Genomic DNA, 23005 nt, shown 5'->3' with positions numbered 1-23005 from the left:
CAAAGCTGCTAGAAGGCACCGAAAGAGCGCCGGCGCGTGTATTCAATAGGGAAGAGCGTCGCGATTCAGAAAAGAGGAAAAGAGGAAGCAAAAAACTCAGTTTGCGAATGATACTCGACGCGACTTGCGCCGCAAGGAGGGGTTTGCACATGGAAATCAAGAAAAGAGTAGAGGAAAAAACGAAAGAAAGGCGGATACGCTCAACACATGCACGACAAAGGCATACGCCCTGAGGGGAACGAAACCCACCACCACCACCAACAGAAAAAGACAATGAAGCATGCACATCATCCGTTGTCTGGCTGCTGCGCAGGAGACGCGCGACGACACCTTTCCACGCCGCGAGTGGCCACGTGCGCTGCAACCAGCGGATCAAGACGAAAAGAAAGTGCGACTACGGCGGTACAGTTCCCGTAAGCTGAGGGAGTTGTGCTTTATAGAAAATAGAACGGAGGTGGCCGCGAGTCGGGACTGCGTTTACGCACCTCGCGCCGCAGCGCAAGGCGTATGTGCATTTAATTGGATGCGCTACACTACGCTCCCCACTCTCGTCGCCAAACAGTCGCATTTCGGGTGCTTTTCCCCGTCTACCTGCGTAGACACACGGGGAACGGCGACAGCACCACGAAAGCGGCATGCGCGCGACAGGTCAAGAGTGATACGCGGCACACCTTTGCGCGCCAACAATGAAGCGCAACCAAAACGAAACGTCGCTGCGACCGTCACGCTCTTCAAGAAACGGCGTCTCTTCCGTCCTCTCCACTGCGCTGTCGTGACGAAGCGTCGTCCGCTGCCATCGGCCTGTGTTCGTTGTGCTCTGCGGAATTCGTTTGTGTGTCTCCCAAGTACAGCTCTGCTACGCGAGCAGACGGGCAGATGACGCAAAAGAAGAAGGTGCTTTTTTCTACACATCCATTGCTGTCGCGTCCGCAAAGAGATTGTTTTCGCGAAGAGATAAGGAGGAAGTTATCACATGTGCCGAAGAGAGCGAAAAGCGCGTCAGCCCGTCGAGAACTGCGGTGCTTCTGCGTCCGTCTCACAAGCTGAATGCAGAGGCGCAAAGGAAACAAAAAAGAGACGTGATATCATCAAGGAGGGTCGACTCCCTGAGAATCACGCCGTGTAGGAGCCGAAGAGATCCGGGTTGTTCTCGATGTCCTCCAGGTATCTACCGGTGTTGCCCACGCAGTAGATGTTGCGCGCACCCATGGCACCCTCACCACGGAACGCCACGTAGAGGAAGCCGTCCTCGCACCGGCAGGCGTCGTAGAGGTCCGCCATGGCGGTGGAGGGTGCGGGGGAGCAGCCGCGGACAACGATGCCGAGCTTCTTGCCGGTGATCGCCGCTGCGCTGCGCACCGCCACCTCCAGCGTGGCCGCCGTGGCATCGTGGGGTACGGTGAGGAAGTGCACGCGACCGTTGGGGCCCTCCATCACAACCGGAATCTCGTTGGGGTGCTCCTGCTGCAGGCGCCGGCACTCAGCGGTGCGGACGCTCACGGCGACGGACTTGGCGTAGGACATGGCGGACGTGCACCTTCCTCAATTGAACCCGCAGATGAGCGAGGAGCGGAAAAGAGAGAGGAGGAGGCGGAGGTGACGTGCTGAAAAGACGTGTGTGCTGTGGGGAGAGAAAGCGGCGAGTATCACTAGACACCTGCGGCGAGCATGCACGCGCACAACGGAAAAACAGGTGACGTTGGGGATCGAAAGCAGACAGAAAAGTCGCTTTCAGCAGAATGGCGTTGATGGGGAGGGGGAGACGCAGTGAAACAGAGGAAGACAGGGAAGTCGTCATAGACACTGGCAACACCGATGACGCGCACCACATTGTTGGTTGCCGTTTTGGGCGTCCCGCAGCTCTCGCGCTGGAAACGGCTCGTGTGCTAGAGGACGAGTGCGCTTCCAACGGCATATGGCCTGATAAAAGACACGCTCAAGGAGCCTGTTTGTTACGTTGCCCGCTCGCTTTCACGTCAGCGAGCTGATCAGCGACGGGAGGTGCGCACCACTTCACTGCCGTTCGCCGCAAGCTCGCAAGGCGGCGAAAAAGCACCGATGACAGAGTTTCTTCACTGAGGCGCCACCGAAGAAAAAACCCATGGCGTACAGGTAGTTTGGCAGACAATTTTCAGCGTTGATATCGCACGGAGAAGTACACGCTTAAAAGAGCTCCTTTGTCCCGTGATTGCAACAATCCTTTCCCTTCGGAGAATTACGATGGTCGGCGTTTTCCCTTCCACTCGCCTGCACTGCCCAGAGAACCGCTCAGGAAGCAGGAGAAAAGGACACTGAGAAAGTCGAACAACAACCACCAGTAAAGACGTTGCGCGAATGAGAAAACATATCAAATAACTTTTTACTGCACACATACTGCAGGCCGACCACCCGAAGCGGGAAGACAAGCCCGCAAGATCGTTTATATTATTGACTCGATATAACAGAAAAGAATAACAAATGATTTGGATGGTAAACAGGTAGCATTGAAGGAATAGAGATTGACGAAAAACAAACAAAAAAACAACAACGGAGAAACAACCGTTATGCACATGGCATCCGCCTCTAAAGGGGATTACACAGCAGCCGCGTCGTTGGAGAAGCAGGGACTGGCAGCAGCGCCCATCGCCTTCTCCGCGCGCACCGCCACGTACAGGAAGCCGTCGGCCTGCTTGCAGGCGTCGCTGAGGTCGCGCAGCGCGGTGCCGGCGGCGGGCGTGCAGCCGTCGATGATGAGCGAGAGCTTCTTGCCGTTGAGGGCGGCGCGCACGGCCGCCTAGCGCTCGGCGACGGTGGCGTCGCGGGGCAGCGCGAGGAAGTGCGCCTTGCTGCTCTTGGCGGCCTCCACCACCATGGCGACGTGCGCCGGGTACTTGGCCTGCAGCCGCGCGCACTCGGCACGGCGCACCTCGACGGAGTTGCTCGTTCTGGTAGGCGGACATGGCTGCAGTGAGAGGGGGTTTGATTGAGGTTGTGGCGGAAGAGTGGAGCTTGGAGGCAAGTGCAGTGGGGAGTGGAAGCGGAAGGAATCAAGATCGGTGTGTTGATCTGGTGGGGCAAGTCATTGGGACAGCCGTGCAGCGAACATCCCGCGGAGCACATTTCACCAGCGGCGCCATTTAAAGAAAATCAGAGAAGCAAAGCAGCAAGGTGGGCAAATGGAGAGGCAGAAAGAGAGATGGAGATGGCAGAGAGGGCGTGGAAGGACAGCAACGGCGAAAGCGGTAGCGATGGTGCCACACGGGTGGACCAACGGCGCTACGAATCAAATGGACTTGATAGGCATGGGAGGACGTCCGCAAGCAGAGGGGGACCCGTTAAGGCCCGTCGAGGCCATGCGCATTTCTGCTTGCGTCCACAGCCGCGCAGAAAAGGAGAGCCCTACACCGGGTCGCCAGACAAAGCTGCTAGAAGGCACCGAAAGAGCGCCGGCGCGTGTATTCAATAGGGAAGAGCGTCGCGATTCAGAAAAGAGGAAAAGAGGAAGCAAAAAACTCAGTTTGCGAATGATACTCGACGCGACTTGCGCCGCAAGGAGGGGTTTGCACATGGAAATCAAGAAAAGAGTAGAGGAAAAAACGAAAGAAAGGCGGATACGCTCAACACATGCACGACAAAGGCATACGCCCTGAGGGGAACGAAACCCACCACCACCACCAACAGAAAAAGACAATGAAGCATGCACATCATCCGTTGTCTGGCTGCTGCGCAGGAGACGCGCGACGACACCTTTCCACGCCGCGAGTGGCCACGTGCGCTGCAACCAGCGGATCAAGACGAAAAGAAAGTGCGACTACGGCGGTACAGTTCCCGTAAGCTGAGGGAGTTGTGCTTTATAGAAAATAGAACGGAGGTGGCCGCGAGTCGGGACTGCGTTTACGCACCTCGCGCCGCAGCGCAAGGCGTATGTGCATTTAATTGGATGCGCTACACTACGCTCCCCACTCTCGTCGCCAAACAGTCGCATTTCGGGTGCTTTTCCCCGTCTACCTGCGTAGACACACGGGGAACGGCGACAGCACCACGAAAGCGGCATGCGCGCGACAGGTCAAGAGTGATACGCGGCACACCTTTGCGCGCCAACAATGAAGCGCAACCAAAACGAAACGTCGCTGCGACCGTCACGCTCTTCAAGAAACGGCGTCTCTTCCGTCCTCTCCACTGCGCTGTCGTGACGAAGCGTCGTCCGCTGCCATCGGCCTGTGTTCGTTGTGCTCTGCGGAATTCGTTTGTGTGTCTCCCAAGTACAGCTCTGCTACGCGAGCAGACGGGCAGATGACGCAAAAGAAGAAGGTGCTTTTTTCTACACATCCATTGCTGTCGCGTCCGCAAAGAGATTGTTTTCGCGAAGAGATAAGGAGGAAGTTATCACATGTGCCGAAGAGAGCGAAAAGCGCGTCAGCCCGTCGAGAACTGCGGTGCTTCTGCGTCCGTCTCACAAGCTGAATGCAGAGGCGCAAAGGAAACAAAAAAGAGACGTGATATCATCAAGGAGGGTCGACTCCCTGAGAATCACGCCGTGTAGGAGCCGAAGAGATCCGGGTTGTTCTCGATGTCCTCCAGGTATCTACCGGTGTTGCCCACGCAGTAGATGTTGCGCGCACCCATGGCACCCTCACCACGGAACGCCACGTAGAGGAAGCCGTCCTCGCACCGGCAGGCGTCGTAGAGGTCCGCCATGGCGGTGGAGGGTGCGGGGGAGCAGCCGCGGACAACGATGCCGAGCTTCTTGCCGGTGATCGCCGCTGCGCTGCGCACCGCCACCTCCAGCGTGGCCGCCGTGGCATCGTGGGGTACGGTGAGGAAGTGCACGCGACCGTTGGGGCCCTCCATCACAACCGGAATCTCGTTGGGGTGCTCCTGCTGCAGGCGCCGGCACTCAGCGGTGCGGACGCTCACGGCGACGGACTTGGCGTAGGACATGGCGGACGTGCACCTTCCTCAATTGAACCCGCAGATGAGCGAGGAGCGGAAAAGAGAGAGGAGGAGGCGGAGGTGACGTGCTGAAAAGACGTGTGTGCTGTGGGGAGAGAAAGCGGCGAGTATCACTAGACACCTGCGGCGAGCATGCACGCGCACAACGGAAAAACAGGTGACGTTGGGGATCGAAAGCAGACAGAAAAGTCGCTTTCAGCAGAATGGCGTTGATGGGGAGGGGGAGACGCAGTGAAACAGAGGAAGACAGGGAAGTCGTCATAGACACTGGCAACACCGATGACGCGCACCACATTGTTGGTTGCCGTTTTGGGCGTCCCGCAGCTCTCGCGCTGGAAACGGCTCGTGTGCTAGAGGACGAGTGCGCTTCCAACGGCATATGGCCTGATAAAAGACACGCTCAAGGAGCCTGTTTGTTACGTTGCCCGCTCGCTTTCACGTCAGCGAGCTGATCAGCGACGGGAGGTGCGCACCACTTCACTGCCGTTCGCCGCAAGCTCGCAAGGCGGCGAAAAAGCACCGATGACAGAGTTTCTTCACTGAGGCGCCACCGAAGAAAAAACCCATGGCGTACAGGTAGTTTGGCAGACAATTTTCAGCGTTGATATCGCACGGAGAAGTACACGCTTAAAAGAGCTCCTTTGTCCCGTGATTGCAACAATCCTTTCCCTTCGGAGAATTACGATGGTCGGCGTTTTCCCTTCCACTCGCCTGCACTGCCCAGAGAACCGCTCAGGAAGCAGGAGAAAAGGACACTGAGAAAGTCGAACAACAACCACCAGTAAAGACGTTGCGCGAATGAGAAAACATATCAAATAACTTTTTACTGCACACATACTGCAGGCCGACCACCCGAAGCGGGAAGACAAGCCCGCAAGATCGTTTATATTATTGACTCGATATAACAGAAAAGAATAACAAATGATTTGGATGGTAAACAGGTAGCATTGAAGGAATAGAGATTGACGAAAAACAAACAAAAAAACAACAACGGAGAAACAACCGTTATGCACATGGCATCCGCCTCTAAAGGGGATTACACAGCAGCCGCGTCGTTGGAGAAGCAGGGACTGGCAGCAGCGCCCATCGCCTTCTCCGCGCGCACCGCCACGTACAGGAAGCCGTCGGCCTGCTTGCAGGCGTCGCTGAGGTCGCGCAGCGCGGTGCCGGCGGCGGGCGTGCAGCCGTCGATGATGAGCGAGAGCTTCTTGCCGTTGAGGGCGGCGCGCACGGCCGCCTAGCGCTCGGCGACGGTGGCGTCGCGGGGCAGCGCGAGGAAGTGCGCCTTGCTGCTCTTGGCGGCCTCCACCACCATGGCGACGTGCGCCGGGTACTTGGCCTGCAGCCGCGCGCACTCGGCACGGCGCACCTCGACGGAGTTGCTCGTTCTGGTAGGCGGACATGGCTGCAGTGAGAGGGGGTTTGATTGAGGTTGTGGCGGAAGAGTGGAGCTTGGAGGCAAGTGCAGTGGGGAGTGGAAGCGGAAGGAATCAAGATCGGTGTGTTGATCTGGTGGGGCAAGTCATTGGGACAGCCGTGCAGCGAACATCCCGCGGAGCACATTTCACCAGCGGCGCCATTTAAAGAAAATCAGAGAAGCAAAGCAGCAAGGTGGGCAAATGGAGAGGCAGAAAGAGAGATGGAGATGGCAGAGAGGGCGTGGAAGGACAGCAACGGCGAAAGCGGTAGCGATGGTGCCACACGGGTGGACCAACGGCGCTACGAATCAAATGGACTTGATAGGCATGGGAGGACGTCCGCAAGCAGAGGGGGACCCGTTAAGGCCCGTCGAGGCCATGCGCATTTCTGCTTGCGTCCACAGCCGCGCAGAAAAGGAGAGCCCTACACCGGGTCGCCAGACAAAGCTGCTAGAAGGCACCGAAAGAGCGCCGGCGCGTGTATTCAATAGGGAAGAGCGTCGCGATTCAGAAAAGAGGAAAAGAGGAAGCAAAAAACTCAGTTTGCGAATGATACTCGACGCGACTTGCGCCGCAAGGAGGGGTTTGCACATGGAAATCAAGAAAAGAGTAGAGGAAAAAACGAAAGAAAGGCGGATACGCTCAACACATGCACGACAAAGGCATACGCCCTGAGGGGAACGAAACCCACCACCACCACCAACAGAAAAAGACAATGAAGCATGCACATCATCCGTTGTCTGGCTGCTGCGCAGGAGACGCGCGACGACACCTTTCCACGCCGCGAGTGGCCACGTGCGCTGCAACCAGCGGATCAAGACGAAAAGAAAGTGCGACTACGGCGGTACAGTTCCCGTAAGCTGAGGGAGTTGTGCTTTATAGAAAATAGAACGGAGGTGGCCGCGAGTCGGGACTGCGTTTACGCACCTCGCGCCGCAGCGCAAGGCGTATGTGCATTTAATTGGATGCGCTACACTACGCTCCCCACTCTCGTCGCCAAACAGTCGCATTTCGGGTGCTTTTCCCCGTCTACCTGCGTAGACACACGGGGAACGGCGACAGCACCACGAAAGCGGCATGCGCGCGACAGGTCAAGAGTGATACGCGGCACACCTTTGCGCGCCAACAATGAAGCGCAACCAAAACGAAACGTCGCTGCGACCGTCACGCTCTTCAAGAAACGGCGTCTCTTCCGTCCTCTCCACTGCGCTGTCGTGACGAAGCGTCGTCCGCTGCCATCGGCCTGTGTTCGTTGTGCTCTGCGGAATTCGTTTGTGTGTCTCCCAAGTACAGCTCTGCTACGCGAGCAGACGGGCAGATGACGCAAAAGAAGAAGGTGCTTTTTTCTACACATCCATTGCTGTCGCGTCCGCAAAGAGATTGTTTTCGCGAAGAGATAAGGAGGAAGTTATCACATGTGCCGAAGAGAGCGAAAAGCGCGTCAGCCCGTCGAGAACTGCGGTGCTTCTGCGTCCGTCTCACAAGCTGAATGCAGAGGCGCAAAGGAAACAAAAAAGAGACGTGATATCATCAAGGAGGGTCGACTCCCTGAGAATCACGCCGTGTAGGAGCCGAAGAGATCCGGGTTGTTCTCGATGTCCTCCAGGTATCTACCGGTGTTGCCCACGCAGTAGATGTTGCGCGCACCCATGGCACCCTCACCACGGAACGCCACGTAGAGGAAGCCGTCCTCGCACCGGCAGGCGTCGTAGAGGTCCGCCATGGCGGTGGAGGGTGCGGGGGAGCAGCCGCGGACAACGATGCCGAGCTTCTTGCCGGTGATCGCCGCTGCGCTGCGCACCGCCACCTCCAGCGTGGCCGCCGTGGCATCGTGGGGTACGGTGAGGAAGTGCACGCGACCGTTGGGGCCCTCCATCACAACCGGAATCTCGTTGGGGTGCTCCTGCTGCAGGCGCCGGCACTCAGCGGTGCGGACGCTCACGGCGACGGACTTGGCGTAGGACATGGCGGACGTGCACCTTCCTCAATTGAACCCGCAGATGAGCGAGGAGCGGAAAAGAGAGAGGAGGAGGCGGAGGTGACGTGCTGAAAAGACGTGTGTGCTGTGGGGAGAGAAAGCGGCGAGTATCACTAGACACCTGCGGCGAGCATGCACGCGCACAACGGAAAAACAGGTGACGTTGGGGATCGAAAGCAGACAGAAAAGTCGCTTTCAGCAGAATGGCGTTGATGGGGAGGGGGAGACGCAGTGAAACAGAGGAAGACAGGGAAGTCGTCATAGACACTGGCAACACCGATGACGCGCACCACATTGTTGGTTGCCGTTTTGGGCGTCCCGCAGCTCTCGCGCTGGAAACGGCTCGTGTGCTAGAGGACGAGTGCGCTTCCAACGGCATATGGCCTGATAAAAGACACGCTCAAGGAGCCTGTTTGTTACGTTGCCCGCTCGCTTTCACGTCAGCGAGCTGATCAGCGACGGGAGGTGCGCACCACTTCACTGCCGTTCGCCGCAAGCTCGCAAGGCGGCGAAAAAGCACCGATGACAGAGTTTCTTCACTGAGGCGCCACCGAAGAAAAAACCCATGGCGTACAGGTAGTTTGGCAGACAATTTTCAGCGTTGATATCGCACGGAGAAGTACACGCTTAAAAGAGCTCCTTTGTCCCGTGATTGCAACAATCCTTTCCCTTCGGAGAATTACGATGGTCGGCGTTTTCCCTTCCACTCGCCTGCACTGCCCAGAGAACCGCTCAGGAAGCAGGAGAAAAGGACACTGAGAAAGTCGAACAACAACCACCAGTAAAGACGTTGCGCGAATGAGAAAACATATCAAATAACTTTTTACTGCACACATACTGCAGGCCGACCACCCGAAGCGGGAAGACAAGCCCGCAAGATCGTTTATATTATTGACTCGATATAACAGAAAAGAATAACAAATGATTTGGATGGTAAACAGGTAGCATTGAAGGAATAGAGATTGACGAAAAACAAACAAAAAAACAACAACGGAGAAACAACCGTTATGCACATGGCATCCGCCTCTAAAGGGGATTACACAGCAGCCGCGTCGTTGGAGAAGCAGGGACTGGCAGCAGCGCCCATCGCCTTCTCCGCGCGCACCGCCACGTACAGGAAGCCGTCGGCCTGCTTGCAGGCGTCGCTGAGGTCGCGCAGCGCGGTGCCGGCGGCGGGCGTGCAGCCGTCGATGATGAGCGAGAGCTTCTTGCCGTTGAGGGCGGCGCGCACGGCCGCCTAGCGCTCGGCGACGGTGGCGTCGCGGGGCAGCGCGAGGAAGTGCGCCTTGCTGCTCTTGGCGGCCTCCACCACCATGGCGACGTGCGCCGGGTACTTGGCCTGCAGCCGCGCGCACTCGGCACGGCGCACCTCGACGGAGTTGCTCGTTCTGGTAGGCGGACATGGCTGCAGTGAGAGGGGGTTTGATTGAGGTTGTGGCGGAAGAGTGGAGCTTGGAGGCAAGTGCAGTGGGGAGTGGAAGCGGAAGGAATCAAGATCGGTGTGTTGATCTGGTGGGGCAAGTCATTGGGACAGCCGTGCAGCGAACATCCCGCGGAGCACATTTCACCAGCGGCGCCATTTAAAGAAAATCAGAGAAGCAAAGCAGCAAGGTGGGCAAATGGAGAGGCAGAAAGAGAGATGGAGATGGCAGAGAGGGCGTGGAAGGACAGCAACGGCGAAAGCGGTAGCGATGGTGCCACACGGGTGGACCAACGGCGCTACGAATCAAATGGACTTGATAGGCATGGGAGGACGTCCGCAAGCAGAGGGGGACCCGTTAAGGCCCGTCGAGGCCATGCGCATTTCTGCTTGCGTCCACAGCCGCGCAGAAAAGGAGAGCCCTACACCGGGTCGCCAGACAAAGCTGCTAGAAGGCACCGAAAGAGCGCCGGCGCGTGTATTCAATAGGGAAGAGCGTCGCGATTCAGAAAAGAGGAAAAGAGGAAGCAAAAAACTCAGTTTGCGAATGATACTCGACGCGACTTGCGCCGCAAGGAGGGGTTTGCACATGGAAATCAAGAAAAGAGTAGAGGAAAAAACGAAAGAAAGGCGGATACGCTCAACACATGCACGACAAAGGCATACGCCCTGAGGGGAACGAAACCCACCACCACCACCAACAGAAAAAGACAATGAAGCATGCACATCATCCGTTGTCTGGCTGCTGCGCAGGAGACGCGCGACGACACCTTTCCACGCCGCGAGTGGCCACGTGCGCTGCAACCAGCGGATCAAGACGAAAAGAAAGTGCGACTACGGCGGTACAGTTCCCGTAAGCTGAGGGAGTTGTGCTTTATAGAAAATAGAACGGAGGTGGCCGCGAGTCGGGACTGCGTTTACGCACCTCGCGCCGCAGCGCAAGGCGTATGTGCATTTAATTGGATGCGCTACACTACGCTCCCCACTCTCGTCGCCAAACAGTCGCATTTCGGGTGCTTTTCCCCGTCTACCTGCGTAGACACACGGGGAACGGCGACAGCACCACGAAAGCGGCATGCGCGCGACAGGTCAAGAGTGATACGCGGCACACCTTTGCGCGCCAACAATGAAGCGCAACCAAAACGAAACGTCGCTGCGACCGTCACGCTCTTCAAGAAACGGCGTCTCTTCCGTCCTCTCCACTGCGCTGTCGTGACGAAGCGTCGTCCGCTGCCATCGGCCTGTGTTCGTTGTGCTCTGCGGAATTCGTTTGTGTGTCTCCCAAGTACAGCTCTGCTACGCGAGCAGACGGGCAGATGACGCAAAAGAAGAAGGTGCTTTTTTCTACACATCCATTGCTGTCGCGTCCGCAAAGAGATTGTTTTCGCGAAGAGATAAGGAGGAAGTTATCACATGTGCCGAAGAGAGCGAAAAGCGCGTCAGCCCGTCGAGAACTGCGGTGCTTCTGCGTCCGTCTCACAAGCTGAATGCAGAGGCGCAAAGGAAACAAAAAAGAGACGTGATATCATCAAGGAGGGTCGACTCCCTGAGAATCACGCCGTGTAGGAGCCGAAGAGATCCGGGTTGTTCTCGATGTCCTCCAGGTATCTACCGGTGTTGCCCACGCAGTAGATGTTGCGCGCACCCATGGCACCCTCACCACGGAACGCCACGTAGAGGAAGCCGTCCTCGCACCGGCAGGCGTCGTAGAGGTCCGCCATGGCGGTGGAGGGTGCGGGGGAGCAGCCGCGGACAACGATGCCGAGCTTCTTGCCGGTGATCGCCGCTGCGCTGCGCACCGCCACCTCCAGCGTGGCCGCCGTGGCATCGTGGGGTACGGTGAGGAAGTGCACGCGACCGTTGGGGCCCTCCATCACAACCGGAATCTCGTTGGGGTGCTCCTGCTGCAGGCGCCGGCACTCAGCGGTGCGGACGCTCACGGCGACGGACTTGGCGTAGGACATGGCGGACGTGCACCTTCCTCAATTGAACCCGCAGATGAGCGAGGAGCGGAAAAGAGAGAGGAGGAGGCGGAGGTGACGTGCTGAAAAGACGTGTGTGCTGTGGGGAGAGAAAGCGGCGAGTATCACTAGACACCTGCGGCGAGCATGCACGCGCACAACGGAAAAACAGGTGACGTTGGGGATCGAAAGCAGACAGAAAAGTCGCTTTCAGCAGAATGGCGTTGATGGGGAGGGGGAGACGCAGTGAAACAGAGGAAGACAGGGAAGTCGTCATAGACACTGGCAACACCGATGACGCGCACCACATTGTTGGTTGCCGTTTTGGGCGTCCCGCAGCTCTCGCGCTGGAAACGGCTCGTGTGCTAGAGGACGAGTGCGCTTCCAACGGCATATGGCCTGATAAAAGACACGCTCAAGGAGCCTGTTTGTTACGTTGCCCGCTCGCTTTCACGTCAGCGAGCTGATCAGCGACGGGAGGTGCGCACCACTTCACTGCCGTTCGCCGCAAGCTCGCAAGGCGGCGAAAAAGCACCGATGACAGAGTTTCTTCACTGAGGCGCCACCGAAGAAAAAACCCATGGCGTACAGGTAGTTTGGCAGACAATTTTCAGCGTTGATATCGCACGGAGAAGTACACGCTTAAAAGAGCTCCTTTGTCCCGTGATTGCAACAATCCTTTCCCTTCGGAGAATTACGATGGTCGGCGTTTTCCCTTCCACTCGCCTGCACTGCCCAGAGAACCGCTCAGGAAGCAGGAGAAAAGGACACTGAGAAAGTCGAACAACAACCACCAGTAAAGACGTTGCGCGAATGAGAAAACATATCAAATAACTTTTTACTGCACACATACTGCAGGCCGACCACCCGAAGCGGGAAGACAAGCCCGCAAGATCGTTTATATTATTGACTCGATATAACAGAAAAGAATAACAAATGATTTGGATGGTAAACAGGTAGCATTGAAGGAATAGAGATTGACGAAAAACAAACAAAAAAACAACAACGGAGAAACAACCGTTATGCACATGGCATCCGCCTCTAAAGGGGATTACACAGCAGCCGCGTCGTTGGAGAAGCAGGGACTGGCAGCAGCGCCCATCGCCTTCTCCGCGCGCACCGCCACGTACAGGAAGCCGTCGGCCTGCTTGCAGGCGTCGCTGAGGTCGCGCAGCGCGGTGCCGGCGGCGGGCGTGCAGCCGTCGATGATGAGCGAGAGCTTCTTGCCGTTGAGGGCGGCGCGCACGGCCGCCTAGCGCTCGGCGACGGTGGCGTCGCGGGGCAGCGCGAGGAAGTGCGCCTTGCTGCTCTTGGCGGCCTCCACCACCATGGCGACGTGCGCCGGGTACTTGGCCTGCAGCCGCGCGCACTCGGCACGGCGCACCTCGACGGAGTTGCTCGTTCTGGTAGGCGGACATGGCTGCAGTGAGAGGGGGTTTGATTGAGGTTGTGGCGGAAGAGTGGAGCTTGGAGGCAAGTGCAGTGGGGAGTGGAAGCGGAAGGAATCAAGATCGGTGTGTTGATCTGGTGGGGCAAGTCATTGGGACAGCCGTGCAGCGAACATCCCGCGGAGCACATTTCACCAGCGGCGCCATTTAAAGAAAATCAGAGAAGCAAAGCAGCAAGGTGGGCAAATGGAGAGGCAGAAAGAGAGATGGAGATGGCAGAGAGGGCGTGGAAGGACAGCAACGGCGAAAGCGGTAGCGATGGTGCCACACGGGTGGACCAACGGCGCTACGAATCAAATGGACTTGATAGGCATGGGAGGACGTCCGCAAGCAGAGGGGGACCCGTTAAGGCCCGTCGAGGCCATGCGCATTTCTGCTTGCGTCCACAGCCGCGCAGAAAAGGAGAGCCCTACACCGGGTCGCCAGACAAAGCTGCTAGAAGGCACCGAAAGAGCGCCGGCGCGTGTATTCAATAGGGAAGAGCGTCGCGATTCAGAAAAGAGGAAAAGAGGAAGCAAAAAACTCAGTTTGCGAATGATACTCGACGCGACTTGCGCCGCAAGGAGGGGTTTGCACATGGAAATCAAGAAAAGAGTAGAGGAAAAAACGAAAGAAAGGCGGATACGCTCAACACATGCACGACAAAGGCATACGCCCTGAGGGGAACGAAACCCACCACCACCACCAACAGAAAAAGACAATGAAGCATGCACATCATCCGTTGTCTGGCTGCTGCGCAGGAGACGCGCGACGACACCTTTCCACGCCGCGAGTGGCCACGTGCGCTGCAACCAGCGGATCAAGACGAAAAGAAAGTGCGACTACGGCGGTACAGTTCCCGTAAGCTGAGGGAGTTGTGCTTTATAGAAAATAGAACGGAGGTGGCCGCGAGTCGGGACTGCGTTTACGCACCTCGCGCCGCAGCGCAAGGCGTATGTGCATTTAATTGGATGCGCTACACTACGCTCCCCACTCTCGTCGCCAAACAGTCGCATTTCGGGTGCTTTTCCCCGTCTACCTGCGTAGACACACGGGGAACGGCGACAGCACCACGAAAGCGGCATGCGCGCGACAGGTCAAGAGTGATACGCGGCACACCTTTGCGCGCCAACAATGAAGCGCAACCAAAACGAAACGTCGCTGCGACCGTCACGCTCTTCAAGAAACGGCGTCTCTTCCGTCCTCTCCACTGCGCTGTCGTGACGAAGCGTCGTCCGCTGCCATCGGCCTGTGTTCGTTGTGCTCTGCGGAATTCGTTTGTGTGTCTCCCAAGTACAGCTCTGCTACGCGAGCAGACGGGCAGATGACGCAAAAGAAGAAGGTGCTTTTTTCTACACATCCATTGCTGTCGCGTCCGCAAAGAGATTGTTTTCGCGAAGAGATAAGGAGGAAGTTATCACATGTGCCGAAGAGAGCGAAAAGCGCGTCAGCCCGTCGAGAACTGCGGTGCTTCTGCGTCCGTCTCACAAGCTGAATGCAGAGGCGCAAAGGAAACAAAAAAGAGACGTGATATCATCAAGGAGGGTCGACTCCCTGAGAATCACGCCGTGTAGGAGCCGAAGAGATCCGGGTTGTTCTCGATGTCCTCCAGGTATCTACCGGTGTTGCCCACGCAGTAGATGTTGCGCGCACCCATGGCACCCTCACCACGGAACGCCACGTAGAGGAAGCCGTCCTCGCACCGGCAGGCGTCGTAGAGGTCCGCCATGGCGGTGGAGGGTGCGGGGGAGCAGCCGCGGACAACGATGCCGAGCTTCTTGCCGGTGATCGCCGCTGCGCTGCGCACCGCCACCTCCAGCGTGGCCGCCGTGGCATCGTGGGGTACGGTGAGGAAGTGCACGCGACCGTTGGGGCCCTCCATCACAACCGGAATCTCGTTGGGGTGCTCCTGCTGCAGGCGCCGGCACTCAGCGGTGCGGACGCTCACGGCGACGGACTTGGCGTAGGACATGGCGGACGTGCACCTTCCTCAATTGAACCCGCAGATGAGCGAGGAGCGGAAAAGAGAGAGGAGGAGGCGGAGGTGACGTGCTGAAAAGACGTGTGTGCTGTGGGGAGAGAAAGCGGCGAGTATCACTAGACACCTGCGGCGAGCATGCACGCGCACAACGGAAAAACAGGTGACGTTGGGGATCGAAAGCAGACAGAAAAGTCGCTTTCAGCAGAATGGCGTTGATGGGGAGGGGGAGACGCAGTGAAACAGAGGAAGACAGGGAAGTCGTCATAGACACTGGCAACACCGATGACGCGCACCACATTGTTGGTTGCCGTTTTGGGCGTCCCGCAGCTCTCGCGCTGGAAACGGCTCGTGTGCTAGAGGACGAGTGCGCTTCCAACGGCATATGGCCTGATAAAAGACACGCTCAAGGAGCCTGTTTGTTACGTTGCCCGCTCGCTTTCACGTCAGCGAGCTGATCAGCGACGGGAGGTGCGCACCACTTCACTGCCGTTCGCCGCAAGCTCGCAAGGCGGCGAAAAAGCACCGATGACAGAGTTTCTTCACTGAGGCGCCACCGAAGAAAAAACCCATGGCGTACAGGTAGTTTGGCAGACAATTTTCAGCGTTGATATCGCACGGAGAAGTACACGCTTAAAAGAGCTCCTTTGTCCCGTGATTGCAACAATCCTTTCCCTTCGGAGAATTACGATGGTCGGCGTTTTCCCTTCCACTCGCCTGCACTGCCCAGAGAACCGCTCAGGAAGCAGGAGAAAAGGACACTGAGAAAGTCGAACAACAACCACCAGTAAAGACGTTGCGCGAATGAGAAAACATATCAAATAACTTTTTACTGCACACATACTGCAGGCCGACCACCCGAAGCGGGAAGACAAGCCCGCAAGATCGTTTATATTATTGACTCGATATAACAGAAAAGAATAACAAATGATTTGGATGGTAAACAGGTAGCATTGAAGGAATAGAGATTGACGAAAAACAAACAAAAAAACAACAACGGAGAAACAACCGTTATGCACATGGCATCCGCCTCTAAAGGGGATTACACAGCAGCCGCGTCGTTGGAGAAGCAGGGACTGGCAGCAGCGCCCATCGCCTTCTCCGCGCGCACCGCCACGTACAGGAAGCCGTCGGCCTGCTTGCAGGCGTCGCTGAGGTCGCGCAGCGCGGTGCCGGCGGCGGGCGTGCAGCCGTCGACGGCGAGCGTCACCTTCTTGGCGCTGATGCTGAGGGCGGCGCGCACGGCCGCCTAGCGCTCGGCGACGGTGGCGTCGCGGGGCAGCGCGAGGAAGTGCGCCTTGCTGCTCTTGGCGGCCTCCACCACCATGGCGACGTGCGCCGGGTACTTGGCCTGCAGCCGCGCGCACTCGGCACGGCGCACCTCGACGGAGTTGCTCGTTCTGGTAGGCGGACATGGCTGCAGTGAGAGGGGGTTTGATTGAGGTTGTGGCGGAAGAGTGGAGCTTGGAGGCAAGTGCAGTGGGGAGTGGAAGCGGAAGGAATCAAGATCGGTGTGTTGATCTGGTGGGGCAAGTCATTGGGACAGCCGTGCAGCGAACATCCCGCGGAGCACATTTCACCAGCGGCGCCATTTAAAGAAAATCAGAGAAGCAAAGCAGCAAGGTGGGCAAATGGAGAGGCAGAAAGAGAGATGGAGATGGCAGAGAGGGCGTGGAAGGACAGCAACGGCGAAAGCGGTAGCGATGGTGCCACACGGGTGGACCAACGGCGCTACGAATCAAATGGACTTGATAGGCATGGGAGGACGTCCGCAAGCAGAGGGGGACCCGTTAAGGCCCGTCGAGGCCATGCGCATTTCTGCTTGCGTCCACAGCCGCGCAGAAAAGGAGAGCCCTACACCGGGTCGCCAGACAAAGCTGCTAGAAGGCACCGAAAGAGCGCCGGCGCGTGTATTCAATAGGGAAGAGCGTCGCGATTCAGAAAAGAGGAAAAGAGGAAGCAAAAAACTCAGTTTGCGAATGATACTCGACGCGACTTGCGCCGCAAGGAGGGGTTTGCACATGGAAATCAAGAAAAGAGTAGAGGAAAAAACGAAAGAAAGGCGGATACGCTCAACACATGCACGACAAAGGCATACGCCCTGAGGGGAACGAAACCCACCACCACCACCAACAGAAAAAGACAATGAAGCATGCACATCATCCGTTGTCTGGCTGCTGCGCAGGAGACGCGCGACGACACCTTTCCACGCCGCGAGTGGCCACGTGCGCTGCAACCAGCGGATCAAGACGAAAAGAAAGTGCGACTACGGCGGTACAGTTCCCGTAAGCTGAGGGAGTTGTGCTTTATAGAAAATAGAACGGAGGTGGCCGCGAGTCGGGACTGCGTTTACGCACCTCGCGCCGCAGCGCAAGGCGTATGTGCATTTAATTGGATGCGCTACACTACGCTCCCCACTCTCGTCGCCAAACAGTCGCATTTCGGGTGCTTTTCCCCGTCTACCTGCGTAGACACACGGGGAACGGCGACAGCACCACGAAAGCGGCATGCGCGCGACAGGTCAAGAGTGATACGCGGCACACCTTTGCGCGCCAACAATGAAGCGCAACCAAAACGAAACGTCGCTGCGACCGTCACGCTCTTCAAGAAACGGCGTCTCTTCCGTCCTCTCCACTGCGCTGTCGTGACGAAGCGTCGTCCGCTGCCATCGGCCTGTGTTCGTTGTGCTCTGCGGAATTCGTTTGTGTGTCTCCCAAGTACAGCTCTGCTACGCGAGCAGACGGGCAGATGACGCAAAAGAAGAAGGTGCTTTTTTCTACACATCCATTGCTGTCGCGTCCGCAAAGAGATTGTTTTCGCGAAGAGATAAGGAGGAAGTTATCACATGTGCCGAAGAGAGCGAAAAGCGCGTCAGCCCGTCGAGAACTGCGGTGCTTCTGCGTCCGTCTCACAAGCTGAATGCAGAGGCGCAAAGGAAACAAAAAAGAGACGTGATATCATCAAGGAGGGTCGACTCCCTGAGAATCACGCCGTGTAGGAGCCGAAGAGATCCGGGTTGTTCTCGATGTCCTCCAGGTATCTACCGGTGTTGCCCACGCAGTAGATGTTGCGCGCACCCATGGCACCCTCACCACGGAACGCCACGTAGAGGAAGCCGTCCTCGCACCGGCAGGCGTCGTAGAGGTCCGCCATGGCGGTGGAGGGTGCGGGGGAGCAGCCGCGGACAACGATGCCGAGCTTCTTGCCGGTGATCGCCGCTGCGCTGCGCACCGCCACCTCCAGCGTGGCCGCCGTGGCATCGTGGGGTACGGTGAGGAAGTGCACGCGACCGTTGGGGCCCTCCATCACAACCGGAATCTCGTTGGGGTGCTCCTGCTGCAGGCGCCGGCACTCAGCGGTGCGGACGCTCACGGCGACGGACTTGGCGTAGGACATGGCGGACGTGCACCTTCCTCAATTGAACCCGCAGATGAGCGAGGAGCGGAAAAGAGAGAGGAGGAGGCGGAGGTGACGTGCTGAAAAGACGTGTGTGCTGTGGGGAGAGAAAGCGGCGAGTATCACTAGACACCTGCGGCGAGCATGCACGCGCACAACGGAAAAACAGGTGACGTTGGGGATCGAAAGCAGACAGAAAAGTCGCTTTCAGCAGAATGGCGTTGATGGGGAGGGGGAGACGCAGTGAAACAGAGGAAGACAGGGAAGTCGTCATAGACACTGGCAACACCGATGACGCGCACCACATTGTTGGTTGCCGTTTTGGGCGTCCCGCAGCTCTCGCGCTGGAAACGGCTCGTGTGCTAGAGGACGAGTGCGCTTCCAACGGCATATGGCCTGATAAAAGACACGCTCAAGGAGCCTGTTTGTTACGTTGCCCGCTCGCTTTCACGTCAGCGAGCTGATCAGCGACGGGAGGTGCGCACCACTTCACTGCCGTTCGCCGCAAGCTCGCAAGGCGGCGAAAAAGCACCGATGACAGAGTTTCTTCACTGAGGCGCCACCGAAGAAAAAACCCATGGCGTACAGGTAGTTTGGCAGACAATTTTCAGCGTTGATATCGCACGGAGAAGTACACGCTTAAAAGAGCTCCTTTGTCCCGTGATTGCAACAATCCTTTCCCTTCGGAGAATTACGATGGTCGGCGTTTTCCCTTCCACTCGCCTGCACTGCCCAGAGAACCGCTCAGGAAGCAGGAGAAAAGGACACTGAGAAAGTCGAACAACAACCACCAGTAAAGACGTTGCGCGAATGAGAAAACATATCAAATAACTTTTTACTGCACACATACTGCAGGCCGACCACCCGAAGCGGGAAGACAAGCCCGCAAGATCGTTTATATTATTGACTCGATATAACAGAAAAGAATAACAAATGATTTGGATGGTAAACAGGTAGCATTGAAGGAATAGAGATTGACGAAAAACAAACAAAAAAACAACAACGGAGAAACAACCGTTATGCACATGGCATCCGCCTCTAAAGGGGATTACACAGCAGCCGCGTCGTTGGAGAAGCAGGGACTGGCAGCAGCGCCCATCGCCTTCTCCGCGCGCACCGCCACGTACAGGAAGCCGTCGGCCTGCTTGCAGGCGTCGCTGAGGTCGCGCAGCGCGGTGCCGGCGGCGGGCGTGCAGCCGTCGACGGCGAGCGTCACCTTCTTGGCGCTGATGCTGAGGGCGGCGCGCACGGCCGCCTAGCGCTCGGCGACGGTGGCGTCGCGGGGCAGCGCGAGGAAGTGCGCCTTGCTGCTCTTGGCGGCCTCCACCACCATGGCGACGTGCGCCGGGTACTTGGCCTGCAGCCGCGCGCACTCGGCACGGCGCACCTCGACGGAGTTGCTCGTTCTGGTAGGCGGACATGGCTGCAGTGAGAGGGGGTTTGATTGAGGTTGTGGCGGAAGAGTGGAGCTTGGAGGCAAGTGCAGTGGGGAGTGGAAGCGGAAGGAATCAAGATCGGTGTGTTGATCTGGTGGGGCAAGTCATTGGGACAGCCGTGCAGCGAACATCCCGCGGAGCACATTTCACCAGCGGCGCCATTTAAAGAAAATCAGAGAAGCAAAGCAGCAAGGTGGGCAAATGGAGAGGCAGAAAGAGAGATGGAGATGGCAGAGAGGGCGTGGAAGGACAGCAACGGCGAAAGCGGTAGCGATGGTGCCACACGGGTGGACCAACGGCGCTACGAATCAAATGGACTTGATAGGCATGGGAGGACGTCCGCAAGCAGAGGGGGACCCGTTAAGGCCCGTCGAGGCCATGCGCATTTCTGCTTGCGTCCACAGCCGCGCAGAAAAGGAGAGCCCTACACCGGGTCGCCAGACAAAGCTGCTAGAAGGCACCGAAAGAGCGCCGGCGCGTGTATTCAATAGGGAAGAGCGTCGCGATTCAGAAAAGAGGAAAAGAGGAAGCAAAAAACTCAGTTTGCGAATGATACTCGACGCGACTTGCGCCGCAAGGAGGGGTTTGCACATGGAAATCAAGAAAAGAGTAGAGGAAAAAACGAAAGAAAGGCGGATACGCTCAACACATGCACGACAAAGGCATACGCCCTGAGGGGAACGAAACCCACCACCACCACCAACAGAAAAAGACAATGAAGCATGCACATCATCCGTTGTCTGGCTGCTGCGCAGGAGACGCGCGACGACACCTTTCCACGCCGCGAGTGGCCACGTGCGCTGCAACCAGCGGATCAAGACGAAAAGAAAGTGCGACTACGGCGGTACAGTTCCCGTAAGCTGAGGGAGTTGTGCTTTATAGAAAATAGAACGGAGGTGGCCGCGAGTCGGGACTGCGTTTACGCACCTCGCGCCGCAGCGCAAGGCGTATGTGCATTTAATTGGATGCGCTACACTACGCTCCCCACTCTCGTCGCCAAACAGTCGCATTTCGGGTGCTTTTCCCCGTCTACCTGCGTAGACACACGGGGAACGGCGACAGCACCACGAAAGCGGCATGCGCGCGACAGGTCAAGAGTGATACGCGGCACACCTTTGCGCGCCAACAATGAAGCGCAACCAAAACGAAACGTCGCTGCGACCGTCACGCTCTTCAAGAAACGGCGTCTCTTCCGTCCTCTCCACTGCGCTGTCGTGACGAAGCGTCGTCCGCTGCCATCGGCCTGTGTTCGTTGTGCTCTGCGGAATTCGTTTGTGTGTCTCCCAAGTACAGCTCTGCTACGCGAGCAGACGGGCAGATGACGCAAAAGAAGAAGGTGCTTTTTTCTACACATCCATTGCTGTCGCGTCCGCAAAGAGATTGTTTTCGCGAAGAGATAAGGAGGAAGTTATCACATGTGCCGAAGAGAGCGAAAAGCGCGTCAGCCCGTCGAGAACTGCGGTGCTTCTGCGTCCGTCTCACAAGCTGAATGCAGAGGCGCAAAGGAAACAAAAAAGAGACGTGATATCATCAAGGAGGGTCGACTCCCTGAGAATCACGCCGTGTAGGAGCCGAAGAGATCCGGGTTGTTCTCGATGTCCTCCAGGTATCTACCGGTGTTGCCCACGCAGTAGATGTTGCGCGCACCCATGGCACCCTCACCACGGAACGCCACGTAGAGGAAGCCGTCCTCGCACCGGCAGGCGTCGTAGAGGTCCGCCATGGCGGTGGAGGGTGCGGGGGAGCAGCCGCGGACAACGATGCCGAGCTTCTTGCCGGTGATCGCCGCTGCGCTGCGCACCGCCACCTCCAGCGTGGCCGCCGTGGCATCGTGGGGTACGGTGAGGAAGTGCACGCGACCGTTGGGGCCCTCCATCACAACCGGAATCTCGTTGGGGTGCTCCTGCTGCAGGCGCCGGCACTCAGCGGTGCGGACGCTCACGGCGACGGACTTGGCGTAGGACATGGCGGACGTGCACCTTCCTCAATTGAACCCGCAGATGAGCGAGGAGCGGAAAAGAGAGAGGAGGAGGCGGAGGTGACGTGCTGAAAAGACGTGTGTGCTGTGGGGAGAGAAAGCGGCGAGTATCACTAGACACCTGCGGCGAGCATGCACGCGCACAACGGAAAAACAGGTGACGTTGGGGATCGAAAGCAGACAGAAAAGTCGCTTTCAGCAGAATGGCGTTGATGGGGAGGGGGAGACGCAGTGAAACAGAGGAAGACAGGGAAGTCGTCATAGACACTGGCAACACCGATGACGCGCACCACATTGTTGGTTGCCGTTTTGGGCGTCCCGCAGCTCTCGCGCTGGAAACGGCTCGTGTGCTAGAGGACGAGTGCGCTTCCAACGGCATATGGCCTGATAAAAGACACGCTCAAGGAGCCTGTTTGTTACGTTGCCCGCTCGCTTTCACGTCAGCGAGCTGATCAGCGACGGGAGGTGCGCACCACTTCACTGCCGTTCGCCGCAAGCTCGCAAGGCGGCGAAAAAGCACCGATGACAGAGTTTCTTCACTGAGGCGCCACCGAAGAAAAAACCCATGGCGTACAGGTAGTTTGGCAGACAATTTTCAGCGTTGATATCGCACGGAGAAGTACACGCTTAAAAGAGCTCCTTTGTCCCGTGATTGCAACAATCCTTTCCCTTCGGAGAATTACGATGGTCGGCGTTTTCCCTTCCACTCGCCTGCACTGCCCAGAGAACCGCTCAGGAAGCAGGAGAAAAGGACACTGAGAAAGTCGAACAACAACCACCAGTAAAGACGTTGCGCGAATGAGAAAACATATCAAATAACTTTTTACTGCACACATACTGCAGGCCGACCACCCGAAGCGGGAAGACAAGCCCGCAAGATCGTTTATATTATTGACTCGATATAACAGAAAAGAATAACAAATGATTTGGATGGTAAACAGGTAGCATTGAAGGAATAGAGATTGACGAAAAACAAACAAAAAAACAACAACGGAGAAACAACCGTTATGCACATGGCATCCGCCTCTAAAGGGGATTACACAGCAGCCGCGTCGTTGGAGAAGCAGGGACTGGCAGCAGC

The 23005-nt window shown here is 57.3% G+C and overlaps 14 protein-coding genes across 20 annotated transcripts; all 14 read right to left on the bottom strand.

Moving 5' to 3' along the window:
- Positions 1–63: 63 nt before the first annotated feature.
- Positions 64–1730, bottom strand: ABB37_02580 (ATG8/AUT7/APG8/PAZ2 putative (ATG8A.2)). Of its 2 annotated transcripts, none has more exons than XM_015799639.1 (1): positions 64–1730. In XM_015799639.1, exon 1 carries the CDS (start codon positions 1522–1524, stop codon positions 1114–1116), a length of 411 nt encoding a protein of 136 aa, XP_015661241.1. In that variant the 5' UTR covers positions 1525–1730; the 3' UTR covers positions 64–1113. The 2 variants fall into 2 exon arrangements, with proteins under 2 accessions (XP_015661241.1, XP_015661242.1); XM_015799640.1 differs by having other exon boundaries at positions 64–1659.
- An 832-nt stretch (positions 1731–2562) lies between these two features.
- Positions 2563–3099, bottom strand: ABB37_02579 (hypothetical protein; the record flags this gene model as incomplete). The annotated part of the gene is made up of 1 exon (XM_015799638.1): positions 2563–3099. The coding sequence occupies one exon, from the start codon at positions 3097–3099 to the stop codon at positions 2563–2565; it is 537 nt and encodes a 178-aa protein (XP_015661240.1).
- Positions 3100–4509: 1410 nt separating this feature from the next.
- ABB37_02578 (ATG8/AUT7/APG8/PAZ2 putative (ATG8A.2)) lies at positions 4510–5126 on the bottom strand (the record flags this gene model as incomplete). Its single annotated transcript, XM_015799637.1, has 1 exon — positions 4510–5126. The coding sequence occupies exon 1, from the start codon at positions 4918–4920 to the stop codon at positions 4510–4512; it is 411 nt and encodes a 136-aa protein (XP_015661239.1). The 5' UTR covers positions 4921–5126.
- An 832-nt stretch (positions 5127–5958) lies between these two features.
- On the bottom strand, positions 5959–6495 carry ABB37_02577 (hypothetical protein; the record flags this gene model as incomplete). Its single annotated transcript, XM_015799636.1, has 1 exon — positions 5959–6495. One exon carries the CDS (start codon positions 6493–6495, stop codon positions 5959–5961), a length of 537 nt encoding a protein of 178 aa, XP_015661238.1.
- Positions 6496–7905: 1410 nt separating this feature from the next.
- On the bottom strand, positions 7906–8522 carry ABB37_02576 (ATG8/AUT7/APG8/PAZ2 putative (ATG8A.2); the record flags this gene model as incomplete). 2 transcript variants are annotated; one of them, XM_015799634.1, is made up of 1 exon in its annotated part: positions 7906–8522. In XM_015799634.1, the coding sequence occupies exon 1, from the start codon at positions 8314–8316 to the stop codon at positions 7906–7908; it is 411 nt and encodes a 136-aa protein (XP_015661236.1). In that variant the 5' UTR covers positions 8317–8522. The 2 variants fall into 2 exon arrangements, with proteins under 2 accessions (XP_015661236.1, XP_015661237.1); XM_015799635.1 differs by having other exon boundaries at positions 7906–8451.
- Positions 8523–9354: 832 nt separating this feature from the next.
- Positions 9355–9891, bottom strand: ABB37_02575 (hypothetical protein; the record flags this gene model as incomplete). Its single annotated transcript, XM_015799633.1, has 1 exon — positions 9355–9891. The coding sequence occupies one exon, from the start codon at positions 9889–9891 to the stop codon at positions 9355–9357; it is 537 nt and encodes a 178-aa protein (XP_015661235.1).
- Positions 9892–11301: 1410 nt separating this feature from the next.
- ABB37_02574 (ATG8/AUT7/APG8/PAZ2 putative (ATG8A.2)) lies at positions 11302–11918 on the bottom strand (the record flags this gene model as incomplete). 2 transcript variants are annotated; one of them, XM_015799631.1, is made up of 1 exon in its annotated part: positions 11302–11918. In XM_015799631.1, the coding sequence occupies exon 1, from the start codon at positions 11710–11712 to the stop codon at positions 11302–11304; it is 411 nt and encodes a 136-aa protein (XP_015661233.1). In that variant the 5' UTR covers positions 11713–11918. The 2 variants fall into 2 exon arrangements, with proteins under 2 accessions (XP_015661233.1, XP_015661234.1); XM_015799632.1 differs by having other exon boundaries at positions 11302–11847.
- An 832-nt stretch (positions 11919–12750) lies between these two features.
- On the bottom strand, positions 12751–13287 carry ABB37_02573 (hypothetical protein; the record flags this gene model as incomplete). The annotated part of the gene is made up of 1 exon (XM_015799630.1): positions 12751–13287. The coding sequence occupies one exon, from the start codon at positions 13285–13287 to the stop codon at positions 12751–12753; it is 537 nt and encodes a 178-aa protein (XP_015661232.1).
- Positions 13288–14697: 1410 nt separating this feature from the next.
- Positions 14698–15314, bottom strand: ABB37_02572 (ATG8/AUT7/APG8/PAZ2 putative (ATG8A.2); the record flags this gene model as incomplete). Of its 2 annotated transcripts, none has more annotated exons than XM_015799628.1 (1): positions 14698–15314. In XM_015799628.1, exon 1 carries the CDS (start codon positions 15106–15108, stop codon positions 14698–14700), a length of 411 nt encoding a protein of 136 aa, XP_015661230.1. In that variant the 5' UTR covers positions 15109–15314. The 2 variants fall into 2 exon arrangements, with proteins under 2 accessions (XP_015661230.1, XP_015661231.1); XM_015799629.1 differs by having other exon boundaries at positions 14698–15243.
- A 1006-nt stretch (positions 15315–16320) lies between these two features.
- Positions 16321–16689, bottom strand: ABB37_02571 (hypothetical protein; the record flags this gene model as incomplete). The annotated part of the gene is made up of 1 exon (XM_015799627.1): positions 16321–16689. The coding sequence occupies one exon, from the start codon at positions 16687–16689 to the stop codon at positions 16321–16323; it is 369 nt and encodes a 122-aa protein (XP_015661229.1).
- Positions 16690–18099: 1410 nt separating this feature from the next.
- Positions 18100–18716, bottom strand: ABB37_02570 (ATG8/AUT7/APG8/PAZ2 putative (ATG8A.2); the record flags this gene model as incomplete). 2 transcript variants are annotated; one of them, XM_015799625.1, is made up of 1 exon in its annotated part: positions 18100–18716. In XM_015799625.1, the coding sequence occupies exon 1, from the start codon at positions 18508–18510 to the stop codon at positions 18100–18102; it is 411 nt and encodes a 136-aa protein (XP_015661227.1). In that variant the 5' UTR covers positions 18511–18716. The 2 variants fall into 2 exon arrangements, with proteins under 2 accessions (XP_015661227.1, XP_015661228.1); XM_015799626.1 differs by having other exon boundaries at positions 18100–18645.
- A 1006-nt stretch (positions 18717–19722) lies between these two features.
- Positions 19723–20091, bottom strand: ABB37_02569 (hypothetical protein; the record flags this gene model as incomplete). The annotated part of the gene is made up of 1 exon (XM_015799624.1): positions 19723–20091. One exon carries the CDS (start codon positions 20089–20091, stop codon positions 19723–19725), a length of 369 nt encoding a protein of 122 aa, XP_015661226.1.
- A 406-nt stretch (positions 20092–20497) lies between these two features.
- Positions 20498–21025, bottom strand: ABB37_02568 (hypothetical protein; the record flags this gene model as incomplete). Its single annotated transcript, XM_015799623.1, has 1 exon — positions 20498–21025. One exon carries the CDS (start codon positions 21023–21025, stop codon positions 20783–20785), a length of 243 nt encoding a protein of 80 aa, XP_015661225.1. The 3' UTR covers positions 20498–20782.
- A 476-nt stretch (positions 21026–21501) lies between these two features.
- On the bottom strand, positions 21502–22118 carry ABB37_02567 (ATG8/AUT7/APG8/PAZ2 putative (ATG8A.2); the record flags this gene model as incomplete). 2 transcript variants are annotated; one of them, XM_015799621.1, is made up of 1 exon in its annotated part: positions 21502–22118. In XM_015799621.1, the coding sequence occupies exon 1, from the start codon at positions 21910–21912 to the stop codon at positions 21502–21504; it is 411 nt and encodes a 136-aa protein (XP_015661223.1). In that variant the 5' UTR covers positions 21913–22118. The 2 variants fall into 2 exon arrangements, with proteins under 2 accessions (XP_015661223.1, XP_015661224.1); XM_015799622.1 differs by having other exon boundaries at positions 21502–22047.
- Between the last annotated feature and the right edge of the window lie 887 nt (positions 22119–23005).

This window comes from Leptomonas pyrrhocoris (assembly GCF_001293395.1).
Source record: "Leptomonas pyrrhocoris isolate H10 chromosome Unknown, whole genome shotgun sequence".
Lineage (NCBI taxonomy): Eukaryota > Euglenozoa > Kinetoplastea > Trypanosomatida > Trypanosomatidae > Leptomonas > Leptomonas pyrrhocoris.
This window is presented reverse-complemented; position numbering and strand designations above follow the sequence as displayed.